This window comes from Oikopleura dioica, chromosome XSR, assembly GCF_907165135.1.
Source record: "Oikopleura dioica chromosome XSR, OKI2018_I68_1.0, whole genome shotgun sequence".
NCBI lineage: Eukaryota > Metazoa > Chordata > Appendicularia > Copelata > Oikopleuridae > Oikopleura > Oikopleura dioica.
The window spans coordinates 3,317,261-3,337,130 of record NC_137294.1 but is presented as its reverse complement, the minus strand read 5'-3'; the positions used below and the strand labels follow the sequence as shown (position 1 = coordinate 3,337,130).

The window sequence follows — 19,870 nt, the reverse complement described above, 5'->3', positions numbered from 1 at the left end:
CACCTCGGTTCTTATCAAACTTGCCTCTTGACTTTTTTCTCTTTATTTCTTCGTCAACTTCGTCATCTTCGTGGTCGATCTCCTCCCTTCTGTTGAAATTAGCAAATCCACCGGCATACTCCCCGTAAACGAGCCACTTTTTTCGAAAAAGCTCAGATTCCAGTGATCCCGATATCGAGAGACCAGACGAGAATCTCGTGTAACTTGGTGCATTTGATTCTAATTCGATATTTTCGTCGGTGAAAATCAAATCTTGATAAGATTCATCGGCAAGAGCGTCCGGGACGCTTATATAATCATAAGGATCTTTGTTGAAGGATGGGAGATGTAATTATCCATCTTATCGATATACGAAGTTGAATTGAGTGCACTGACCGTGTACCAGGATTATTTTTCAATTGAATATTCTCTACAATGTAAAGTCTACATTCTACCATCCTGGGACATCAATGGATTCTCCAGTCTTCCAGGCGACTAGAAGATCTAAAACTCTCATCTTCTCACTCTCTTATCGATGCAAAACTCTAGATGCAGGTAAAAATCGGGCGAGCGCCATTCGAATGATTCAGTAAATGTGATTATGCCCATCAGGAACATGGTCCCGATTTCACAGCTAACGTGAAACATGAAGCCTTTTCACGCAAAATCAGCCCCAAAAACCCTCAGCCCAAGATGCACGAGTTATATACGAGAATAAACGTTGCTTTCTGAATTTTAGTGAAAGTAGTTTGCATAGAATTATGTCCATTTCTTGCTATTTTAATCGCAAGATATAAAGATCTCGCGCTCAAGCGTGCATTCCGTAATAAAGAACTTAGGTCTCTGTTTGGACGAGTTAACTTAATCGCTATCGCATAGGCCATGTATACGATCTGATACCAAGATTTGCATGAGTGGAAAGATACGAATATTTTCTCAGGCAAATCACATGAGCACGATTAGCAATGCTAATGCCAGTTGGCATTTTCTTGTGGATTAGACTAAAGATCATCAGACGGCTAGCAGTTATGACGCCCGAAAAAAGATTCCCAGGTTCCTTTTTGGATACAATTTATCTAACCTGTCTTCCATAGCGATGAAGAAATATGTTTGAGGTTTTGATGTCTCGGTGTAGAATTTTCTTTTCGTGGCAGTATCTGACAGCGAGTGAGACTTGCACGAACCAGTCGAGCACTTGCGGCTCGTCAAAAAGCACCCCATTCTGCTTCTTAATTTTCTGCGCCAGATCACCGCCTTCGCAGAACTCCATCAATATGTTGAGCCGGTTGTTGCGCTCGAAGCAACCCTCATATCGCACTATATTCGGGTGGGTAAGCTCTTTTAAAAATGTCGCTTCTTTCCGTGCTTCGTCGATAGCCTTGTTTGACAGATGAGCCAAATTGATTTCTTTGGCGACAAGCTGCTTGTTGTCTAGAATTTAATATAAGAAGGCAGGACAGTTTCGAACTTTGAGCTGTATACAGTATACATTTAGACGCTCGTCCTTCAACAAAAGACGAATACCTTTGGTGCATTTGAAAAGTTTCCCAAAGGATTTACCTGATTTCCGGCGTACAAGTATGGCGCAGCCAAAGCTTCCTTTCCCAAGGTCTTTGATTCGCTCGAATTCATCCATTTTCAAATTTACGCATCTGATTGAAAAGGAATGTTAAGAAAAATGAACGTATGAAAATATTTTGGTGACAGTATAAAAATAGAACGTCTAGTTAAAGATTAAAAAAGAAAGAGGCAGGTGATCAACTGGCGGAAGTAAAAATCAAGGCAGCGACTTGACGAAGCTGTGTATCTCCTCGAGGTCGCAGTCATAACCGTCCAAAGCGCAAATAAATCTTCGCTCAAGCTTTTTTAAACGAAAATAAAAGAGTCCACTTGAAAACCGTGCTTTCATCACAAAAGCTCAAAACAATCAATGAAAGTTTCCGAGTCCCATTTATCCATCAAAAGTTCTACTCTCAACTTGTCTTACTATCGAGCAGTTGAAATAGCCCACTAGAGTTTGATGGGTAAACATTTGTTAACGTATCAAGATGGAGCCCAGGTAGATTACTATTAATTTGGAGTCGATTACGAAAAACTTTTTTAATCTTCGTTATTCGCAGTTAAAGCTTCGTGAGCTCGAATTCCTGAAATCATCGAGGAGCCATTGATTTAAAATTCGTTTGCAATCATGCATATTTTTTGCTCGTCGAACGTACAGTATCAATGGCTAAAATTGGGTGATGAAGAAGAAATGAATCATGCTGGCTCAAACGCAGTTGAAACATGTCATTTTGACTTTTTATACGTAGGAAACAAAAAATGCCATGGGAGTAATGCTCTTCGGTAGTAATGCGAAGGGGTACTTCTCAAGTCAAAATAAAAGTTCAAGCCTTCGCCAAAAATGATTCACTTTTCCAGGTCTCTCATTTAATTCTAAACTAGTCTCTGTGGATTAGTCCGTACCACTTGTGTCTGTTCTCGTAATTGGTGAGCGTAAACAGCAGTTTGAGTGAGACGTCCATGCGCTCTGGCATCAATAACGTAGCTAGAAGAAGAATGGACGTAACGTTTCTTTCTATTCTTCAAAGACAACTCACATTATGCCCGAGACATCCTGCGCGTAGTCCAGCCACAAAGGCTAGCTCATGGTCGCCAATGTCAAATGCTCGCCACACATGTACCCGAGTAACAATGAAAATACTGTTTCTGGGCTTTCCTCTTTGTGCACTCATTAGCTATATTATACGCAATTCACGAGCGTGGATCGATCTCTCGATTTTAATTGATGTTTATTATGTGAATTTGTAGCTACGTTTATTTGCCGTTAATTTAGGATCATATTGCCAAAGAATTCCGAAATTCTAGCGAAATAGTAAAAAAACCAACCAATTTCAGGCTTCACGTCACCCGGCAAAAAATATACTGAGACTCAATAACTTTATCGATTAATATGAGAATAGAAGCGATATCGGGAAGACTTAATCCTTTGAACTACCTAGTATTCTTCCTATTATCATAAAATAGCGAATATAAGAATATAAAATGACATTATGAACAACAGAGTATCTAACCTTCAAACCTATGAAGATAGACATCTCTTCAAAATGGTAGATGTCTAGGAAAGGAGTAATCTCTGACTGACAGATCTATCTCCTTTTTAACTCTAGGAGGAAGCGGCTTAGGATTTCAAATTCTCTTCGTTGTTTCGAGAATACTTCTCAAAGAATGAACTTGGTGACCGTTTGCCTGAAGCTTTCCCCCGACTTCCCCAAATGAGTCTTCGCCTATCTTCGTTGGGACAAAACCACTGGTCTCTGTCGTATGAAAGTCATGCTTTTTCTTGGCTTTGAATATTTTTCTTTTGAGTCTCTAGGAAATTATTTGTTGCTTAGAAAAATAAAAATGACGCTGCCTTGTGTTTAATACAAGTGTTTTCTTTTTAGTGAATGAGATGTGACTCACCCTTATCAAACAAGTCTTCCCGCTCCCGGTAACCCCAACAACCAGAACCGTCTTTCCTCCTGCCATTCTAAATGTTCAATTCTGCCGATTTGATCGAAACCGCGAACTGCTATGCGAAAGAATCAGATAAGGCAACTCTGCAAATATTTTTGTAACCTTTTTCAATACTTCACTGAAGCTTGCTCCGGCAAATAGATAGTCAAAATGCCTTCCGGAGCAAATACAGTCATATCGCCAAAAGTACTCCAAGAATATTTGCCATGATTTTAGGGGCCGAATAGATTTTATTGCACTAAGATTTTCTTTCTAAAACGCACAGTAAATGACGCATAGGATATAAGTAATGAGATCCAGGTATGTTATTAAAGGAAGGAATCTTTCTAAATGAATTAGCTAAATATGAGTAAATTGCACTGTTCGTGGGAAAAACCAGAGTTTGGCTTTGTCAACAATGATCTTTCTAAGCTGTCTAGTTCTTCTTCTTATCCGCTGAGACAGGCGCTGAGATGGAATAATCAAGTCGAGCGAAGAAAAGAAGGACAAAGAAGAACACAGCCCATCCGGAAATAGCGAGAAGAGGTTCCTTAATTCGTTAAATCGCGCTTCATTTTAATCCACAATACCTTGAAAATCAGGATCGAGTTCCAGTTGTAAGTGACTGCGATCTTCGCCGCGTGCTGGTAGGTGACGTCTTTTCCTTCGAAAACAACAACGGTTCGCCCAGTTGTGTCCAGGAAGGTGTAGCGGGACTCGTCGGGTTTGCGCTCCAGAGCAATGTTAGTTTTGAAAGAAACATCGGCGACTCCTTCTGGTAGAATCACCTTCAGGAAATAGTTTTCGATGATGAATTCGTTGTAAAGCTCGGGCGTAGCAGGGACCTGATTGATAAAATTTAATAAGATGAAAATATAAAGTCGAAACCTTGAGTTGATATTTTGAGGCATCTGACGAGAGATAAGTGGCAGAAGGGACGTTGTATCCGATCGTGTAGTGGTTTCGCCAGCCACCGAACATTGGGAATCGAGGCGTCAGTTCGAGAACAGTCTCGCCAGCTCGGTAGTCTTGTCGCAAAGCGGAAGTGGAAATGTTTCCGATCAAATCGCGGTAGTAAACGTCTTGAGCTTCAAGGGGAAGGATCATCTTCCATTCCGTAATAAAAGCACCCTTAAAATCGCGTGAGAATCTACAGCATACGTGTGAACGCGAAATGGAAACAGCCGTTTGAAAGAAGGAAACAGCTCTAATGAGAGGAGCATTACGCACAAAGAGAACAATGCACATACGCTCGGAGACGTTTTCAATCGCCTTCCATCAAAGTGATTAAAATTAACATTTACTCATTGTTCCATTTACTTACCGTGTCTTGACGCTGGAAGTCGAAACGAGAGAACGATCCCTTCAGAGTAGCACCGGTGTGTTTGACCCAGACCTTGTCAGTGACAGCAACATTTCCCCAGTGAGACACTTCAATCTCACGCTCAAGTCGCTCGGCGACGAGGAAGGGGAGTTGTTTTCGAAGTGAACGCGGCTTTTCTGCGAAGATCCACCTTCGAAATCCTTCTTCTCTTCGAGCTTCACAGCCGATCCTTCGAGCTTGCCAGTTTTCGAGACACTTTCAGTTTTCTTCGTCCCGATGTTAATTCGCGCGTTTGAGATGAGCGTCTTGTATGGCGACGTGTAGTAAAGATTCACCTCGACCAGGACAAGTTGCTTGTCGGCTTGCTTGATCTCAGTCGGGAAGGGCTTCACGGATCCATGGTAGATTTCCTCGATTTCAAGAGTGATTGTCTGTCCTGGTTCTAGCGGGCTTGAAAGCGTCGCTTTGTAATCGCCGTCAACTTTGAGCTTTTTGTCATCAACTTTGGCATCCAAGAAGATCAGCTTGTCCGCGTTGAAAGCATCAGCCGACAACTGGATGGTGGAAACAGCAACGTTGCCGTCATTACGAATTTGGACAGACGCTGATGACTTGAGCAACTGGGTCGTCGCATCGAAAACACGGATCACCTTCTCATTCACCAAGTTCGCAGAGACAAAGGCGAATAAGAGGCTAAAAAGTCTCATGATTTCCAACTGCACGACTCAACTCTAAAAATGTGAAATTTAGTTTGATTGGCACGGGCATGAAACTTTCAATCATCCAAAAAAGGTTTTAAAAATCACGTTTAGTCCCAAAAGTTCTGATGTATTGAGAATTCTCCTAGACAAGTAATCATCCTCTCATTTATCGGGCGTTCGAAAATATAAAAAAGAGGGTTCATTCATTGACCGGGAAACGTGGCATACATGACGCTGCATTTTTTGACGCTCAGCCAATTGGAGCGCACGGCATCCAGATTATCCGTATAGGGCAAGTAGAGGCCCCTAAAAATGAATGTTCAAATAAGCCGGTATCATTTGAAATAAATTTATTGGTTGTATACGTTGAAGAATTAATAAAAGCATTCAGTGGTGACAAAGTATATTTCGCGATTTTTTCGCGTTTTTCGGCTGTCTTTCTCGTTTCGAATCCTCACTCTGGAACTGTTCCACTGGAACATGCTTGGAAAATATTTCCTTGGATGCGAAGGGTGACCAAACTTCTGCGGTGATTCGCTAAAGGAGATAGTAAGTATAGATAAAAAGTATAAACTTTGTCCCTAGCTTCATCAGATCACAACGCGAGAATATTGCAGAGAGTATGCAGGCCGTCTACCCTATTCTCATCATTAAAACGCTTTTGAGCTAATCGAAATTAAAAATTCACCTTATATTCTACCACGTCTTGTCTTCTCGCGTTTCCAACTGAAACAAGGTGAATTGCGATGAAATGCTTCTTTGCTGATCGCGCTTCATTTCTGAAAGAGTAAAAAGTAATAACTAAATCAGGAATAAGATTACATGATGCACATATCGAGTAATTATTCGGTGCGCAAATTTGAGGTATTCGTTGTTGGACGAGCCTGCTCCATCTCTGTGCGCGTTAAGTGAGAATACCAATTTGGGTCGCACACAGAGAATAGGATGTCGGAGTACTTTCAGGCTAGGAAGACATGCTTTTTTGCATTGAGAATGCAGGGCGGAAGTCGCCTTGTCATCATTAAGTACTATCACGACGCTCCGGAAAGTTTATAAAACGGATGGAAAATAAGAATAGAATGATCAGTTTTCGGAGAAAGGAGTAAAATTGGTTAGATGATAATTCTACTCGGAAGTCACCGAAGCTTCGTGAAGTGAGGTCTGATGGAACCTAAAAAGACTTATCTTTATTTTTTTATTGAAAGCTTTCATAATCAAGCCCATCAGAAATTGGAACGTTAACTTATCATTTTCTTGAGGCCGAGTCACGGCTCAGTTATAATAATATCGTTAAAACGATAAAATATCGTTTTTCATCATTTGAGCCATCATTATAAAATTTGCTAGAGGTTGACTTACGTTAGCGCTCCAAAAGTCGCCTATCTGGTCTCAGATAGCGACTTCTTCTTCTGGTGATCTCAACTTCTTGCTTTCTGGGATGGCGACCGCCATTTCGACTTTCATCCCAGGTTGCTCTCATAGGGGCATCTCCGTGCTTTTTCCCTCTAATGGTCAGAAAATGTCTAAAGGAAACAGTATTAAAACAAGGGTCAAGTTAAAAGTTAACTTTTTGTTGCAGATAATTGATTTTGCAAGAAGCTTGCAAGTTGAATTAGCAGAGCGGTGCCGCGCACTTCATAAAAAATACAAGTTAATAGCTGCACGGCAGAAGGTTTTTTTTTTCAAAAAGGAATCGAAATTTCTAGAGATATCTAGAATTAGAACTACAGGATTTTTTGTTTGGTGGCAGGGTTCAGAAAGCTGTCAGGTGTTAGTTTTTTCAAAACTAATTCCTCACGAAAGTCTCCTAGACACAACATATGACTATTTAAGACCCTGAGATCTGAGAGTGAACCTTACAGCAGAGCTAGTCGAATTGGAACCGCTGAAATTGGATTTTCACCTCGGCTCGACTAAATTAGCTCTTCTGTTACTATTATTAAAAGATGTTTATGGACATTGAGTAAAAATCGAGACAGGTCAGCGAAGGGCGCGAAAGGAAGATAAACTGGTGACCTGAGAGAAAATCTCTCTATTTCTGCGCCTGGATAGTTGATACGATGACGGATGGGGTTGCAATCGTCGTTGATTCCGCTTAACAATGTCAGTGCATGTTTGCACAGTCGAAAACTTACGTTTCTTCTCTGCCTCGCCATTCGCAGCTGGCGCGACGATCACAGAACCACTCTTCTCGCCACTGCTGATTTTAGGAATGTCAACTTGTTGTTTAGAAGGAACTTCAGTGGGGACCTAAGGAGAATTTTAATTAACTGGGATCCTCACAGTTATTTACAGATTCTTTGATGTCATCGACTTTAGCTTTCTCTAAAGGCGTTGACTTGGAAGACTTGTCAGCGGCGACTGGCTCTGAAAAAACATGAGTTCGAGTCTTCATGGTAGACTGCTTACCTGACGGCGTTTCAACCTGGGGCAGTATCTTATCTTCGGGTGTTGGTTCAACATCCTTCTTTTCTGTTTCGCCATTGACAGATTCCGTTTTGGCTTCAGCGGGAGGCTCACTCGTTTTAGAGGGAACAGCTGGCGTGATAGCAGCCTCGACCGGCTTTATTTCTTTTTCGATTGCTTTACTAGCTTCTTCGGCGTCTTCGGCGGCCTGAGGAGCAGGAATGGTCTCTTCCTTCTCCGATGGTTTCGGTGTCTCAGCTTGATTCACTGAGTCGACGTGAGCTTCATTGACTGGCTCAGAAGCAGTTTCTTTGACAGGCTCGGATGGGACTTCTTTCGCAGGTTCGGATGGGACATCTTTTGCTGGCTCGGATGGAGCTTGTTTTGCTGGCTCGGATGGAGCCTCTTCCTCTGGCTCGGATGAAGCTTCTTTCGCTGGCTCGGATGGAGCTTCTTTCGTTTCTGCGGGCGCTTCTTCTTTGACTGGCTCTGGGACGGCTTCTTTCGCCGACTCGTCAACTTTTTCTGCAAAGGAAACAGGTTCGTCAGAGGGGGCGGCAGGAGCAGCTTCAGCCTTGTCAGTGATCTCTGCTTTCTTTTCAATTTCAACCGTCTTATCGGCTGTTTCTTCGTTCTCTGGTTCGTCGACCTTCTGATCAGACTTCTTGGCTCCCTCCGCTTTCTCTTCTATGGCGTCAGAAAGGGCATCAGTTTCAGGAGAGCCATCGGTCTCCATGGCTTCCTCCTCCGAAGCTTCGGCGGATTCCGCACTTTTTTCAGCATCTGAATAAGTCGTTAGGATTTATATTAACTCATTCCTATCTCCTGTCGGATAAGACATTATCAAAACAAATTAATTACCACTTTCGTTGGAGTCGTCGTCGTCGGCGTAGCTAAATCGAGCAGCAGAAGCTCGTCGACGGGATCTGCCGGCCGCCAATCCACTTCCTTTCTCTTCCGCATCCGAGGCCTACGATAAATATATAAAAATGCGATACGGTGAGTAGATTATCAGTTATCTACTGATAATCTGTATTAAACCAGATTAACGATGATAAAGAATATCAGAGCAGATACACGTGGGGCTAACACCTACGCGGTCCGCGAGCTCCTCTACTGGGAGGCGGTGTAGAGCAGTGCGTCCAGCGCGCATAAGCGCCCGCTCATGGAGAACAAAAAGAAACTGCAAGTATGCTAAAGCAAGTTGCTCTCTTCCAATATCACAAAATTACCTCTTTTCGTGAAGCACTCCTACGACTGGACTTTCTAGTGGGCTCTGGAACATCGTTAGAGTCCGAATTCTCGGACAAATCATCATCTTCGCTATCCCTCTTTGCCTTTGCTGGACGACCACGCCCTCTGCCGCGTCCACGGCCGCGTCCTCGACCAGGAGACTTCGCCGTTGACTTTCCGCTAATCTTTAGTTAACATCTATTTTTGACAACATTAGGAAATGTAGTTTTTTTACTTACCGCCCTCGACCTCTTCCACGTCCTCGGCCCCGTCCACCAGTCGACGTTCGAGCTTTCTTTTTAGGGCTCACTTCGAAATCAGAGTCGGAGTCTCGTGCTGGGGCTTCGTACTCGTCAGACGAAGGTTCTTCTGCGTACTCTGGGGAGGATTCCTGTCGAGCCCGTCGTGGCATTTTCGACCACAAATCTTAAAATTATCCATTTAAAAAAAACGAATCTGGAAAATTTCATATTCGACAGAAGAAATTGAGACAGAAATTGTTGGAACATAAAAAGGTTTATCGATATCCTCCTCCGCCGACTCCGCCTCCTTTGTATCTATTGTATTTGTTCCTCCCTTGCGAGATTGTTAAATCAGAAGCGTTGTATGTTCCGTAGGTACGCGCCTGTCCTCCATAGTTTGTATGGCTTGGTTTTGCCGTGTAGCTCGTTACAAAATCAGCCTAAAAGATGAATAATCTCTAAATTGATCCGAAAGAAAATGTCAATGCGATTCCAAAAAATATCTATGCCTCTGTCTGTTACCTCGGAATAAGTATTCGTCGATCGTTTTATGGCAGGGGCAACGATCACTTTTGGTGTGGTGGATTGTGGCGGAGGTTGGGCTGAATTTTTCTCTTCCTGTTTGGCATCACTCAATCTCACACGAGGCGTTAGATTTTTCTGTTCGATGTGATTCTTGCTAGTGAAGCGCGACGGGTCCACCAAAGCTCCCATCGCATCCGCCTACAAAATATTTCAAATGCAGCCGACGTGTCTATCAGACAATATAAATACACCGATTTGAGAGACTACGATTTCTCAAAATTTCACATCGTGTTTCGGAATAATTCTCATTATTTATGATTATTCCATGATACAAAGTGGTTAAACAGCACATTTCGCGTCTAAAATACTAACCTCAAAAATGAGTGGTTGCTTCGGCCGTCTCTTCTTTTTTGCATTTGTTGCTTTTGAAACGACTTCGAGGGGATTCTGATTTTCCGGTGGCTTCTCCTCTTCCACCGGAGTTCCTTCTGGCATTGGATCTCCGAATTTCCATCCAATCGGCAGTCCAGGAATGTTCAGTGGCTCTTCTGATGGCATATTCACGAAGCTAAAAGAAAATCATCTTTCAGAAAGAACCAAAACCACAAATACCTTCCAAGTTTTTCGTTCTTCTCGAGCGATGTCGCCAGCTTCTTTGCAGGCCTCTTTTCCTCCTTTTCCTCGGGCTCGTTCATCAGCTTCGTTAATTTGGATGCGTCAAGGCCGACCGTGCTGAAGTCAAATGCTACCATGGCCGCCTGAGCAGCAGCTTCTGCTTTGCTGGGATCAAATCCATCCGGAATAGAAGGCTTCTTCTCTGAGTCGGAGATACGACGCTTCCGGAAATTTTTACGAGCAGCTAGTCGTTTGGCCAGGGCAGTTGGAAGATTTTTAAGCGACTGGTCCTCCTTGTCGTCTTCAAACGACGCGATAGACTCTTTGGCACTCTTTTCCTCTTTCGTTTTCTAAGAAAAATAAGTTATTTTTTAAAATTGTAAATACAATTGAGCAAATACATACTTCGCTGGCCTCTTGACCATCTGGATTCGGTGGTGGCCACGAGGCCACAGTTTCACGTTTATTTTTCTTTGCCATTGCCTTTTCAATTTTCTTCTCAGTTCTAGCCTTCACGCGTTCCAGACGCCGAAGCTCCTTCATTCCATAATTGCGTGAACCCAAATCTGCGTTGTACGTATTCAAAAGCGCAGTGCCCATCTTCTCGCCGTGTTCAGTTATCGTGAACTGTGCAGGCTCCCTGTTCTTGAAATGACTGATGCGCAGCTTCAAATCAAGGGCAGCCTCTTCTCGGTTCAAATTCTGAAAAAACTGCCTAAATAAAAAGTCAGATCACTTGATTGATTTAATTCGGGAAACTCACTTATTGTTGTCGCGCTGGGAGCATCGTTCTTCCCAAGCTCGCTCGGCCTGCGCAGCTTCGCGCTGCATCTCTCGCACAAGAGACTTCGCTTCGAACTTATCCGAATGTTTGAATGTAGGAACGCCAGGGTCATATTCAACATGGTTTGGCATGATGATTTCTAGGACAATCTGATTTTAACTGAGTTCAAGTTTTTGCGTAGAATATCATTTTAGCGAATTTATTAAATATTTATTGCAGTTTTATGTATGCTTTTTTGATACAGGGCTCGCGCTGAGCAAAAAAAAATACGAAGAAATGAATGTATGTTTTTATTTAGAATAGGATACTGGCTAATTGACTTTTCAGAAGGTTTGAGACTGGAAGAATCAGTTTTAACTTAAAAGGAAAGGAAAAACAAAGAATCTCGAAGATATTGCACATAAGAGGAATTAGAAAAGAGAAAAAAGACATCAGAATTTTCCATTCTTGGAAAGATGCCATTTCTTGAAGTCTACTTTGAAAGCAACAACGGAACCGGATTTCATGCCTTTTGCGAGTTTCGAATGAAGCTATTTTATGACTAGTTTATTCTACTTCTGAGAGAATTCTCTTTGAATATAATCAGTAACTCGTGCCTGAAATAATCGTTTGTTGATCGTGAGTGAGTGCAAGGTGTTGTATTGCAGTGTCGCACTGATGAGGCTCCAGTGAATATTCTTTAAATAGAAACAATCTATAGTAATATCTGACGATGATTTGGGAGCCCGATCTTGGGAAAAGAATGCAAGGTCTTGAGCGTCCAGGCATCATGAAGATATATCTTGCCATTATCCCCGGCCGAAATCACAATGTTCCCTTCGCTATTGAGAATGAGCGTTGAAACTTCTTCTTCTAGCTCTTGTTCATGAACTTTTGCACCATTGATAGTGAAATTGACAAGTTTTTGCTTTCCAAAGCAGCAAAGAATAAAGCCATCATTACTAAATCCGGTATAAATTTAAAGAATCACAAGATTAAATACCTAAATATAACTTGTGATGGACGCGTTTCCTCAGGCGACAAGCGTCTGAGGAGCTCGCCAGTGATTGTATGAATAAGAATAGGACCACTGGTGGCGGCCGAAGCGATCATACCGAGCTCGGCGCAAACCGAAGCCAGTGTGATCTCAGAGTTGTGTCCAACAAGGGTAGCGCGGGGCGACGGATTGTCGTAAATATTGGGCGAGTCTCCTACGATGCGTTGTCGTCGACCGTTCCAGTACCACAGTAGAAGCGTCGTGTCTTTGGAGCCAGACACAATATAGCAATCGCCTCCTAAGATTAGGTTGCATACTTTTTCATTTTGATTGACGAGAGGTGCAGTGCACACGAAAGACTGAAATCAATCACGCATAAAATCTAGTTACGCTAACGACCGTCAATTAATCGCATTTCTTTGAATCATTTCTTGCTACAAAGCTTGTCTTATCTATTTATATTACTTCCATTTTATTAAATTCTAATTATCCTATTTTTGAACGTAGCTGATATAATCCCATTTGATCGACGAGTTCTTCAAAGATTACCTATGTACGTTTCGCTCCTTGCCAGCAGCGTAGTCGGCGCAGTATGTCCAAATATTGCTTGTTCTAGCTTTGCGTTTTCAGTAGAGTAAACGCGGAAAGACCGATCCCAGAAGCCCGCAACGATGATGTGGCGATTGTCGGCAGAGACCAGAAGAACTTTGTGTGAAATGGTGATAGACTGGTCGAGTCGATCGGAAATCTGGCGTTTTTGAATTCCACCAGTTTTGTTCATCATCGGGTCAGGCTCAATCGGTACTTTTGTGGAGCTTGGCTTTAGGGAAATAGTTTTACTTACAATTGTAATAGACAAATTACCTTTATCCATTTGTTAACATTGAAGAGAAGAGACTGTGTGACAGTGACGATAGATGGGTTTTCAAGAGAGGGATGAGTGTTGGAGGATAGGTATACGACAGGAGAATTTGATACGAACTTTAGAACCATACGGACTTCTTGAGAATCTTCTTCAACAGGTAAATTTTCGGGTTGTCTAACTCGATATTATTAACTCATCAAGAAGATAGTAATACCTTGGGGGATGGGGCTCAATAAGCAGCTGGGACGGAGTTTGCCCAAATGATTTTATTTGGTCTTATAAACGGGTGATTAATCATCATTCTCGTCACTGTTAATTTCAGAAAAGAAGGAACATTACGCGAATGTGAATAAACGGCCCGCTCCTATACATGCTTGTTTTTGGACAGGATCAGGGATGGAGCTTAGGTCAACTTTGCCTTCATACGTCAGATAATAGAAAACATTCGTGGCTGAATTAATTGTAGACAAATTCAAGTCCTTTGCAATAAAATACCTTTAGCGGCTTCAGGGCCACGCTGTTTGTATCCAAAGATCAGGTCTATCCATTTGTGTAATTGCGAGGAGACGATTTCAGACTCGAGTGCGAGGCGATTAATTCTGACGAAGTCTTCGGGAGTTTTCGCCCAAGGAGGCAGAACAACGTCGTCAATTTTCTGACCAGTTTCCGAAAGGCTACCAAGGTCGTACTCATTTCTATTTGTAAACAGCTCGGAGAGCTTTTTCACGGTGTTAAAACTGAAGATTTCTAAAGATACATAGACACAAGTCAAAAATTTAGCACCGTCCATAAAATAGCTCTGGAATGAGCTCTTTGACGTCATGAGAACCACGCTGGGTGAGCTTCCAAGAGGTCAATATGCTTGAAAACATGCGGTCTGGCTGGTCGAACTTGCCTCCCTGTATATCGATGAAAATTGAAGTGAAGGGCTCAACTCGAACAAGCCATCCGAGTGTGAACAAAGCGGTGGAGTAATGTGTTCCGTAGTGAAACTTTGGGATACATTCGCTTTTCTCGTCCCATTCCTCGTAACGTTCCTATAATTTCGATTTGCCCGAATGATCGTTAATCTATTTTTACCTTGAATTGAGCCTCTCGTTGAGGATTCAAGGCGCCTATCGGTTTTGATAGATCTCGATAGTTTGCTGGATCGTTAAGATCAATCGTCTCCGTTTCATAATTCTTCAAGATCCAAGGAAATACAGGATACTGGTTAAGATCCTGGTAGGATCGTCCAGCAATCGTATTGATAAACATCAAGTACTCAAAGTTGGACACCTCATTCGCTGCCCACCGCTGTGTCATATTAGACCATTTAAAGAGTTGTCTGCCAGACGCTAAAGATATTTTTCTAGTTTGAGGAAGACCGTATCCGGTGCCAATGCCAACTCGCGGAAGAACTTCTACGACTCTGTGCACAACTTCGTTTGAATCAAAGTTGAACATGATTGAAGTTCTGTTTGCAAGGAATATCTCAATGCCTGTATGCTGCAGAAGATATCTTCTAGAGTAAATTGCTCGTATCTCATGGAAACTCCATTTTCCAGGACAGCCGTCAACATAGCACATGAGTTTTTTGGAAACTTTTGCAAAATCAGGATGATTTTCTGTCGCTTCCCAATAGAGCTCCTCTGCATGAATCGATAAAGTACCTGGGATGTAAACACCAGGTGCGACCATCGCTGCTGCGAATGAGTACGTAATAGCCACAACGCCCATGGAGTTCTCAGAATCGCTTTCATCATCCTGGAAGTCATCGTCGACTCCTTGATCCGTGCTATTATCAGAATTGACTGGCAGATCAGAGATTTTCTTCGGCAGGTCTGGATGTTTCGAAGAATCGTTTGGAGTTTGCTCTGATGTTCCATTTGCTGACGGTTTATGGGTGGCTTCAATATGATTTGATCCCCACGGGTTCTTCACCATCCGTTTTCTCCTTCGTGTATCATCTTCCCAGGCATCCACCTTCCAGAACACTTTGTCAGTCTCTTTACGGAACCAACATCCAGATGGGTTAACGAGTGACTGATAGGCTTTTCTTGCTGTAAATCCTCCTTGAAGTGCGTCTCGTCGTCTTGCTGCTCTTATTAAAGTTGAGCACGCGTTTTCTTCTCTCCGTGTAGCTGTTATCAGCTGGGCATGTCTTGATTCCGCCTCAGCCTGGCGTTTGACATCATCAGCACGAGCTCGATTCAGAATGAACTCGGCTTCATTTCCAACGCGTACAGCATGCTCTTTCATATTATGGGAAAGTAGCCTCCCTTCGTTGATCAGCTCAATAAATGCTATTCCTGCATTCTTTTGAATTGAGTTCTGCCACTCTTGTGAACAAAGTAACATAACTAGAGAAACCGTCGAGCCCTGATCCGTGGAAATCGACTGAAGACCTTCCGGAACGAGACTTTGCCCGTGGGAACCAGTCAATGTCTTTGTTAAGTATCCAGAAAAATCATTCAATATATCACGGAGAAGGCCATTCAAATTGCCCAGTGACAAAATCAGTTTATCAGAAATGTCATCAGAGGTTGCTGGCTCTTCGACTACTACTTGTGGAAGATGGTCTGCCTCGGCAGTTTCGGTCTTGGAAACTTGGGCCTCGGGGTGGGGATCATCTTCTTCTTCTTCTGTGATGCTCTTCTCGCTGTTCGGATGTCCAGTCTCCTGCGAAAGCTCGCGAACAAATGATCCATAGGCAGCACCAACGGACGAAACATGGTTACCTCCGTCCATTGCACCACTAGGCTGAGCACCAATAGTTAACTCGGCCAATGCTTTTCGAATATTGTCTGCTTCGGAAACTTTAGTGTCCGGTGATTCTATACCATTATAGCCGGTCGGAGTATCTTTTGTCGATGTATCCATGCTGATGTCATTCGATAAGTTATCTTGTTCTTCGGTTTTCTTCGTTATTTCGTCAATATTGATTTTTTGAAGCTTAGCAAGAATGCTAGGGTCAAGAAGATCTCTATACTTAGAGACCATCAGTACAGATACGAGGTAAACAGTGGCCAAGGCTAAAAATTGAGAGTTCTTAACATCGTCTACGTCTCGGTACACGATGTGTCGGAGTCTTTCCACGTCCATTTCTTGTAGAAGATGATCCATGTTCGAGACGGGACTGCTGTGATTTATCATAAGCTCGAGTAATGAGGCGATCGGACATACATATTCGCCATCAACGAGCATGCAGTATCGTGTTTCCAGTGAGTTTCTAACTGAAGTTACGGCGATTGCCCGTAAGAACTGACGTAAAATTCCCCCATTTTGCATGGACTTTTCACTTTCAACTTCTGATATAGATATTCCAGCGTATTGCATTCTCGAGGACACTTTTAGTGTAATATCAATAACGACAATTAGTTTATCAAATAGTTTCCAGGCATTCTTCAAGCTCAAACCTTGAGAAGCTTCTACAACATCAAGCTCAAAGTTAGGACTTGTCGCTGAAGCCAGAATAGGAAGAACACCGCCAGTTGCTAGAATCAAATTGTCGATGAGCTGTGATGTCAAATGAAGCGAGTTATGCATGAGAATTTGATTGTCAAGAGAGCCCGCCAGTGTCGGATCTTGATAAAGGTTCTCCAAGTCTTCTTCAATCTCTTCCAAAAGCTCAGTAAGTATGCGATAGTGATAATGGCACCAGTTGAACTCAGGGATTCGGAATGCACCAGGTGTCCGTGGAGCTGGAGACCAGGGCTCTTGCTGCACGGGAATATCGTTTTCTTCAATCTTCTTATTTTCTAAAATATCGCTCGATTTGCCCAGTATTTCCTTTATAGCGCGCTCGATTGCTTCATTCACAATATCAGCTGCGAATTCCTCTGTTGTGATTTCTCTTGGTTCAGAATCGTCAGGCACATCACTAGTAGAATCGACAGACGTAGGGATGTTATTGTCGGCTTCATTTGCTGAGTACAGTTTATCCATCTCCGTTTGATGTTGGACTTTTGAGACTCCAGAGTGGACTAACGCCATGGTATCTACCCAAACTCGCCAGCCGCCCCACTCCCATTTGATTGAGTGATGAAGAAGAATATTGAGCAAGCTGTAAACCTTCTCTTGGCAGGCACGGTCTTCTTGTGTGACGGGCTTTAGCGAACCAAGAGCAATAAGCCAGTCTTGCCAAACTGACTGTTGAAGCATTATCTTACGATTTTCATGTGAAAGAGAGAAAAGTCGAATGAGGTCGTCGAGGAAGAGAACTCTAATGTGCATAAGTCGTTCTGAAGAAGCGCGTATAACAGTAGCGATGACTTTGAGTAGCTCAGGATGATGGATTCTAGTCGTAGAAGTTATATTCATTGGTTTCATTCCGTCGCCGATCGGAGATTGCACCATAAGCTCGAACAAGCATGTATAGATATTTGTAGTGAGACTCGGGCTGTGCGCGCATAATCTATCTGCGAGTAAAGCCCAAAGACCAGACTCGTCCATCAATTCTTTCTTTGCGTCTGGCTTTGTATTTTCCAGAATCACCGAAAGAAGCTTTATCGAACTTAGCCGAATGTTTTCTGACGTAGAAGTGAGAAGCTTAAAGCAACATGCAGTCCCTTTAGGGTCGGCTAGATGAATAGCTACTCCAGCAGGACTTTCTACAGCAAGTTGGACCAGAAGTTCGAGAAGGTCTGTAAGATTTTCGTCCTCTTGAACTGTCAAAAGGAAATTAACAATAGCATTCAGCTCTTCTTCAGGACGATATACTTTTGATCCATCAGAAAGCTTTGGCGACATAAGTTGTTTAAGAAAAAGAAGCAGATAGGCTCTTATGCTGCGCAGTTCATTTTCGTTAGGTCTGACCATTCGATGCTTCGAATCGTCTTGGTTCCGATGAAATGACTTGTCATTGGAAGCAACGATCCAGTAGAAATTTTTAAGAGCATGAAGAAATATCAAAGTCGTTGAAACGCGACGAATGTGTTTTTGCACAGTTGGACTGGCGATAAACTGCGTGGATAGATACTTCTGCAGGTCGATTTGCACTTTAGGAGGGGCATTTGACCAAAGTGACGGGTTGAATAAAACGTAGTCGGCTAGTTGGCGGAGCAGCGCGGGACCATGATTTTGAGGCAGTTTTTGGATTTTTTCAATTATTCTAATAAGTTCTTTGAGGAGACGATCGCTGAGATGCTGAGGCGAGGACTTCTCGAGAGCCCGCGCGACGAGGAGAAATCCTCGTTCATGTAGTGCTTGCTGACGGAATCGGCCCGAGCTAGAGAGAAGTCGCCCAACAAGATCAACTAGCATAGGAGCGAGCTCATAGTTGACTTCTCCGTTAGACTGGGGGACATCAATTTGCCCGAAGAGTGGCCATATGGCATCAAGCCCGCCAATACTATGCAGCGCTTGCTTGAGTGACTTAACCTCGACAGCTTCGACGCCGTTCAACAGTTGCGCATGGGGAGTGTGAACGAATGAGGATACAGAGTCGGAGGGAGATGATTCTAAAGTGAGATTACCATCAACTGCGGCGGGGTTGTACGATATCAGGATTTTTTCTGAAAGGTTGGAAAAATATAGCGCCTCGCGTTCTTCAATGGTGATTTTGTGTCCAGCTTCGTGGGGAAAGCGAAGTTGATTACGATATTGTGGTCCCAGTTTATAGAGTCCCTCGACTTGAATGCACGACATAGTCTCTTGAAACATGTAGAACGCTCCGAACTGGCCAGTGAACGCCCTTGAAATATCTCCAGTTTCGGCACAGCCGAGAAGACATTTATCAAACAATTCCGACTGATTTGTGTGTGCTGAAATCGGCCAGGCCATGTCAACCTTATTAGCAAGCACGCCATCAGCATAGCAACGGACAGAAGATGATTTCCAGCGGGAGTATTCATGGACGATAACCACGTGATGCCACTTTCTAGGGGAAAATTCAACGGCGACACATTGCTGGAAGCCTTTTCCTTTTGACTTCAAGGCAGTGATAACCAGACAGCCCCCAACAAAATGACCAGAGTAACCGATGCCTTTAGATGTACGTAAACAGTAAAGATAAGGCTTGTCCGTCTCGATGTTCAGGTTATTTAGTGGATCAAGTCGGAACCATACAGAAATTGAGAATCCGTCTTGAATCGGCCATGCTTTAACAGGCGGCAGCGCGATTGCGGCGCAAGACTTCCCTGGAAATAGGAAAAATGCATCGGGTCCGGATATATTTGCGGCAGAAATCAGAACATCGATTAGTTTTAAAGAGTTTGGCAGCCAGCGGGGATCCTTTTCGTTCTCTCCCTCGTCATCCACGCGTAGCTTGGCAACTAGCCTCTTCAAGTCAGTCACGGACATATTATATCCAGCCAAAACTGATAGAATATCTCCTAAAAGATCAGCCACGAGGCCTTCAGAGGTGCTCAGCAGCTCGAGGCTTCTTGGAATGATCTCCGCACGCGAACATTGGTCGAGGTTGTATGTTGACTTTCGTAAAATAGCCGCGAACATAGACAAAACAAGTCCTTGAAGGTTCGGTCCGATGGACTTGATAAAATCGAAGAGACCGCACAGGGCTTCGGCGCCATCTACTATAAACGCAGTTTCCAAGTCGAAGCGCCCATTCACGAGAAGGTTGAGTGCAGTGTCGACGATCTCTTCATCAGGAATTTTACCAACGGCCGCCTTCAGCACATCGAATTTGTCCGCCACGGACTTTTCCCCAACACCAACCATTATTTATGATGAAATTTAACTGTAAATAGGATTTGTCAAATGCTATAAAAATCGCTTCAGGAGGG

The 19,870-nt window shown here is 43.1% G+C and overlaps 4 protein-coding genes and 2 long non-coding RNA genes across 7 annotated transcripts; all 6 read right to left on the bottom strand.

Annotated features, from left to right (window-relative positions):
- Positions 1 to 1,658: 1,658 nt before the first annotated feature.
- On the bottom strand, positions 1,659 to 3,202 carry LOC145707271 (uncharacterized). Its single transcript, XR_014134741.1, has 3 exons — positions 2,577 to 3,202; positions 2,443 to 2,524; positions 1,659 to 2,206 (listed from the first exon to the last, which is right to left on the bottom strand). It is a non-coding gene; the product is annotated as an uncharacterized LOC145707271 (long non-coding RNA).
- A 503-nt stretch (positions 3,203 to 3,705) lies between these two features.
- On the bottom strand, positions 3,706 to 5,526 carry LOC145707783 (dolichyl-diphosphooligosaccharide--protein glycosyltransferase subunit 1-like). The gene is given in 5 exon segments (XM_081785360.1): positions 3,706 to 4,024; positions 4,065 to 4,319; positions 4,363 to 4,605; positions 4,799 to 4,947; positions 4,950 to 5,526. Coding segments are annotated over 5 exon segments (1,317 nt in total). The 5' UTR covers positions 5,506 to 5,526; the 3' UTR covers positions 3,706 to 3,910.
- Positions 5,527 to 5,840: 314 nt separating this feature from the next.
- Positions 5,841 to 7,018, bottom strand: LOC145708060 (uncharacterized). Its single transcript, XR_014134798.1, has 4 exons — positions 6,859 to 7,018; positions 6,322 to 6,670; positions 6,188 to 6,278; positions 5,841 to 6,036 (listed from the first exon to the last, which is right to left on the bottom strand). It is a non-coding gene; the product is annotated as an uncharacterized LOC145708060 (long non-coding RNA).
- A 31-nt stretch (positions 7,019 to 7,049) lies between these two features.
- On the bottom strand, positions 7,050 to 9,560 carry LOC145708059 (uncharacterized). The gene is made up of 7 exons (XM_081785676.1): positions 9,378 to 9,560; positions 9,138 to 9,318; positions 8,767 to 8,875; positions 7,909 to 8,688; positions 7,793 to 7,866; positions 7,635 to 7,749; positions 7,050 to 7,593 (listed from the first exon to the last, which is right to left on the bottom strand). Exons 1-7 carry the CDS (start codon positions 9,548 to 9,550, stop codon positions 7,532 to 7,534), a joined length of 1,494 nt encoding a protein of 497 aa, XP_081641802.1. The 5' UTR covers positions 9,551 to 9,560; the 3' UTR covers positions 7,050 to 7,531.
- A 29-nt stretch (positions 9,561 to 9,589) lies between these two features.
- Positions 9,590 to 11,450, bottom strand: LOC145707303 (uncharacterized). 2 transcript variants are annotated; one of them, XM_081784809.1, is made up of 6 exons: positions 11,284 to 11,450; positions 10,926 to 11,235; positions 10,518 to 10,870; positions 10,278 to 10,473; positions 9,903 to 10,103; positions 9,590 to 9,820 (listed from the first exon to the last, which is right to left on the bottom strand). In XM_081784809.1, exons 1-6 carry the CDS (start codon positions 11,433 to 11,435, stop codon positions 9,656 to 9,658), a joined length of 1,377 nt encoding a protein of 458 aa, XP_081640935.1. In that variant the 5' UTR covers positions 11,436 to 11,450; the 3' UTR covers positions 9,590 to 9,655. The 2 variants fall into 2 exon arrangements, with proteins under 2 accessions (XP_081640935.1, XP_081640936.1); XM_081784810.1 differs by having other exon boundaries at positions 10,926 to 11,231; positions 11,284 to 11,415.
- Positions 11,451 to 11,581: 131 nt separating this feature from the next.
- LOC145709448 (neurobeachin-like) lies at positions 11,582 to 19,820 on the bottom strand. The gene is made up of 11 exons (XM_081787131.1): positions 14,226 to 19,820; positions 13,929 to 14,182; positions 13,641 to 13,882; positions 13,512 to 13,596; positions 13,360 to 13,422; positions 13,145 to 13,319; positions 12,830 to 13,100; positions 12,287 to 12,578; positions 12,029 to 12,245; positions 11,901 to 11,952; positions 11,582 to 11,812 (listed from the first exon to the last, which is right to left on the bottom strand). The coding sequence occupies exons 1-11, from the start codon at positions 19,803 to 19,805 to the stop codon at positions 11,736 to 11,738; spliced, it is 7,308 nt and encodes a 2,435-aa protein (XP_081643257.1). The 5' UTR covers positions 19,806 to 19,820; the 3' UTR covers positions 11,582 to 11,735.
- Positions 19,821 to 19,870: the final 50 nt, after the last annotated feature.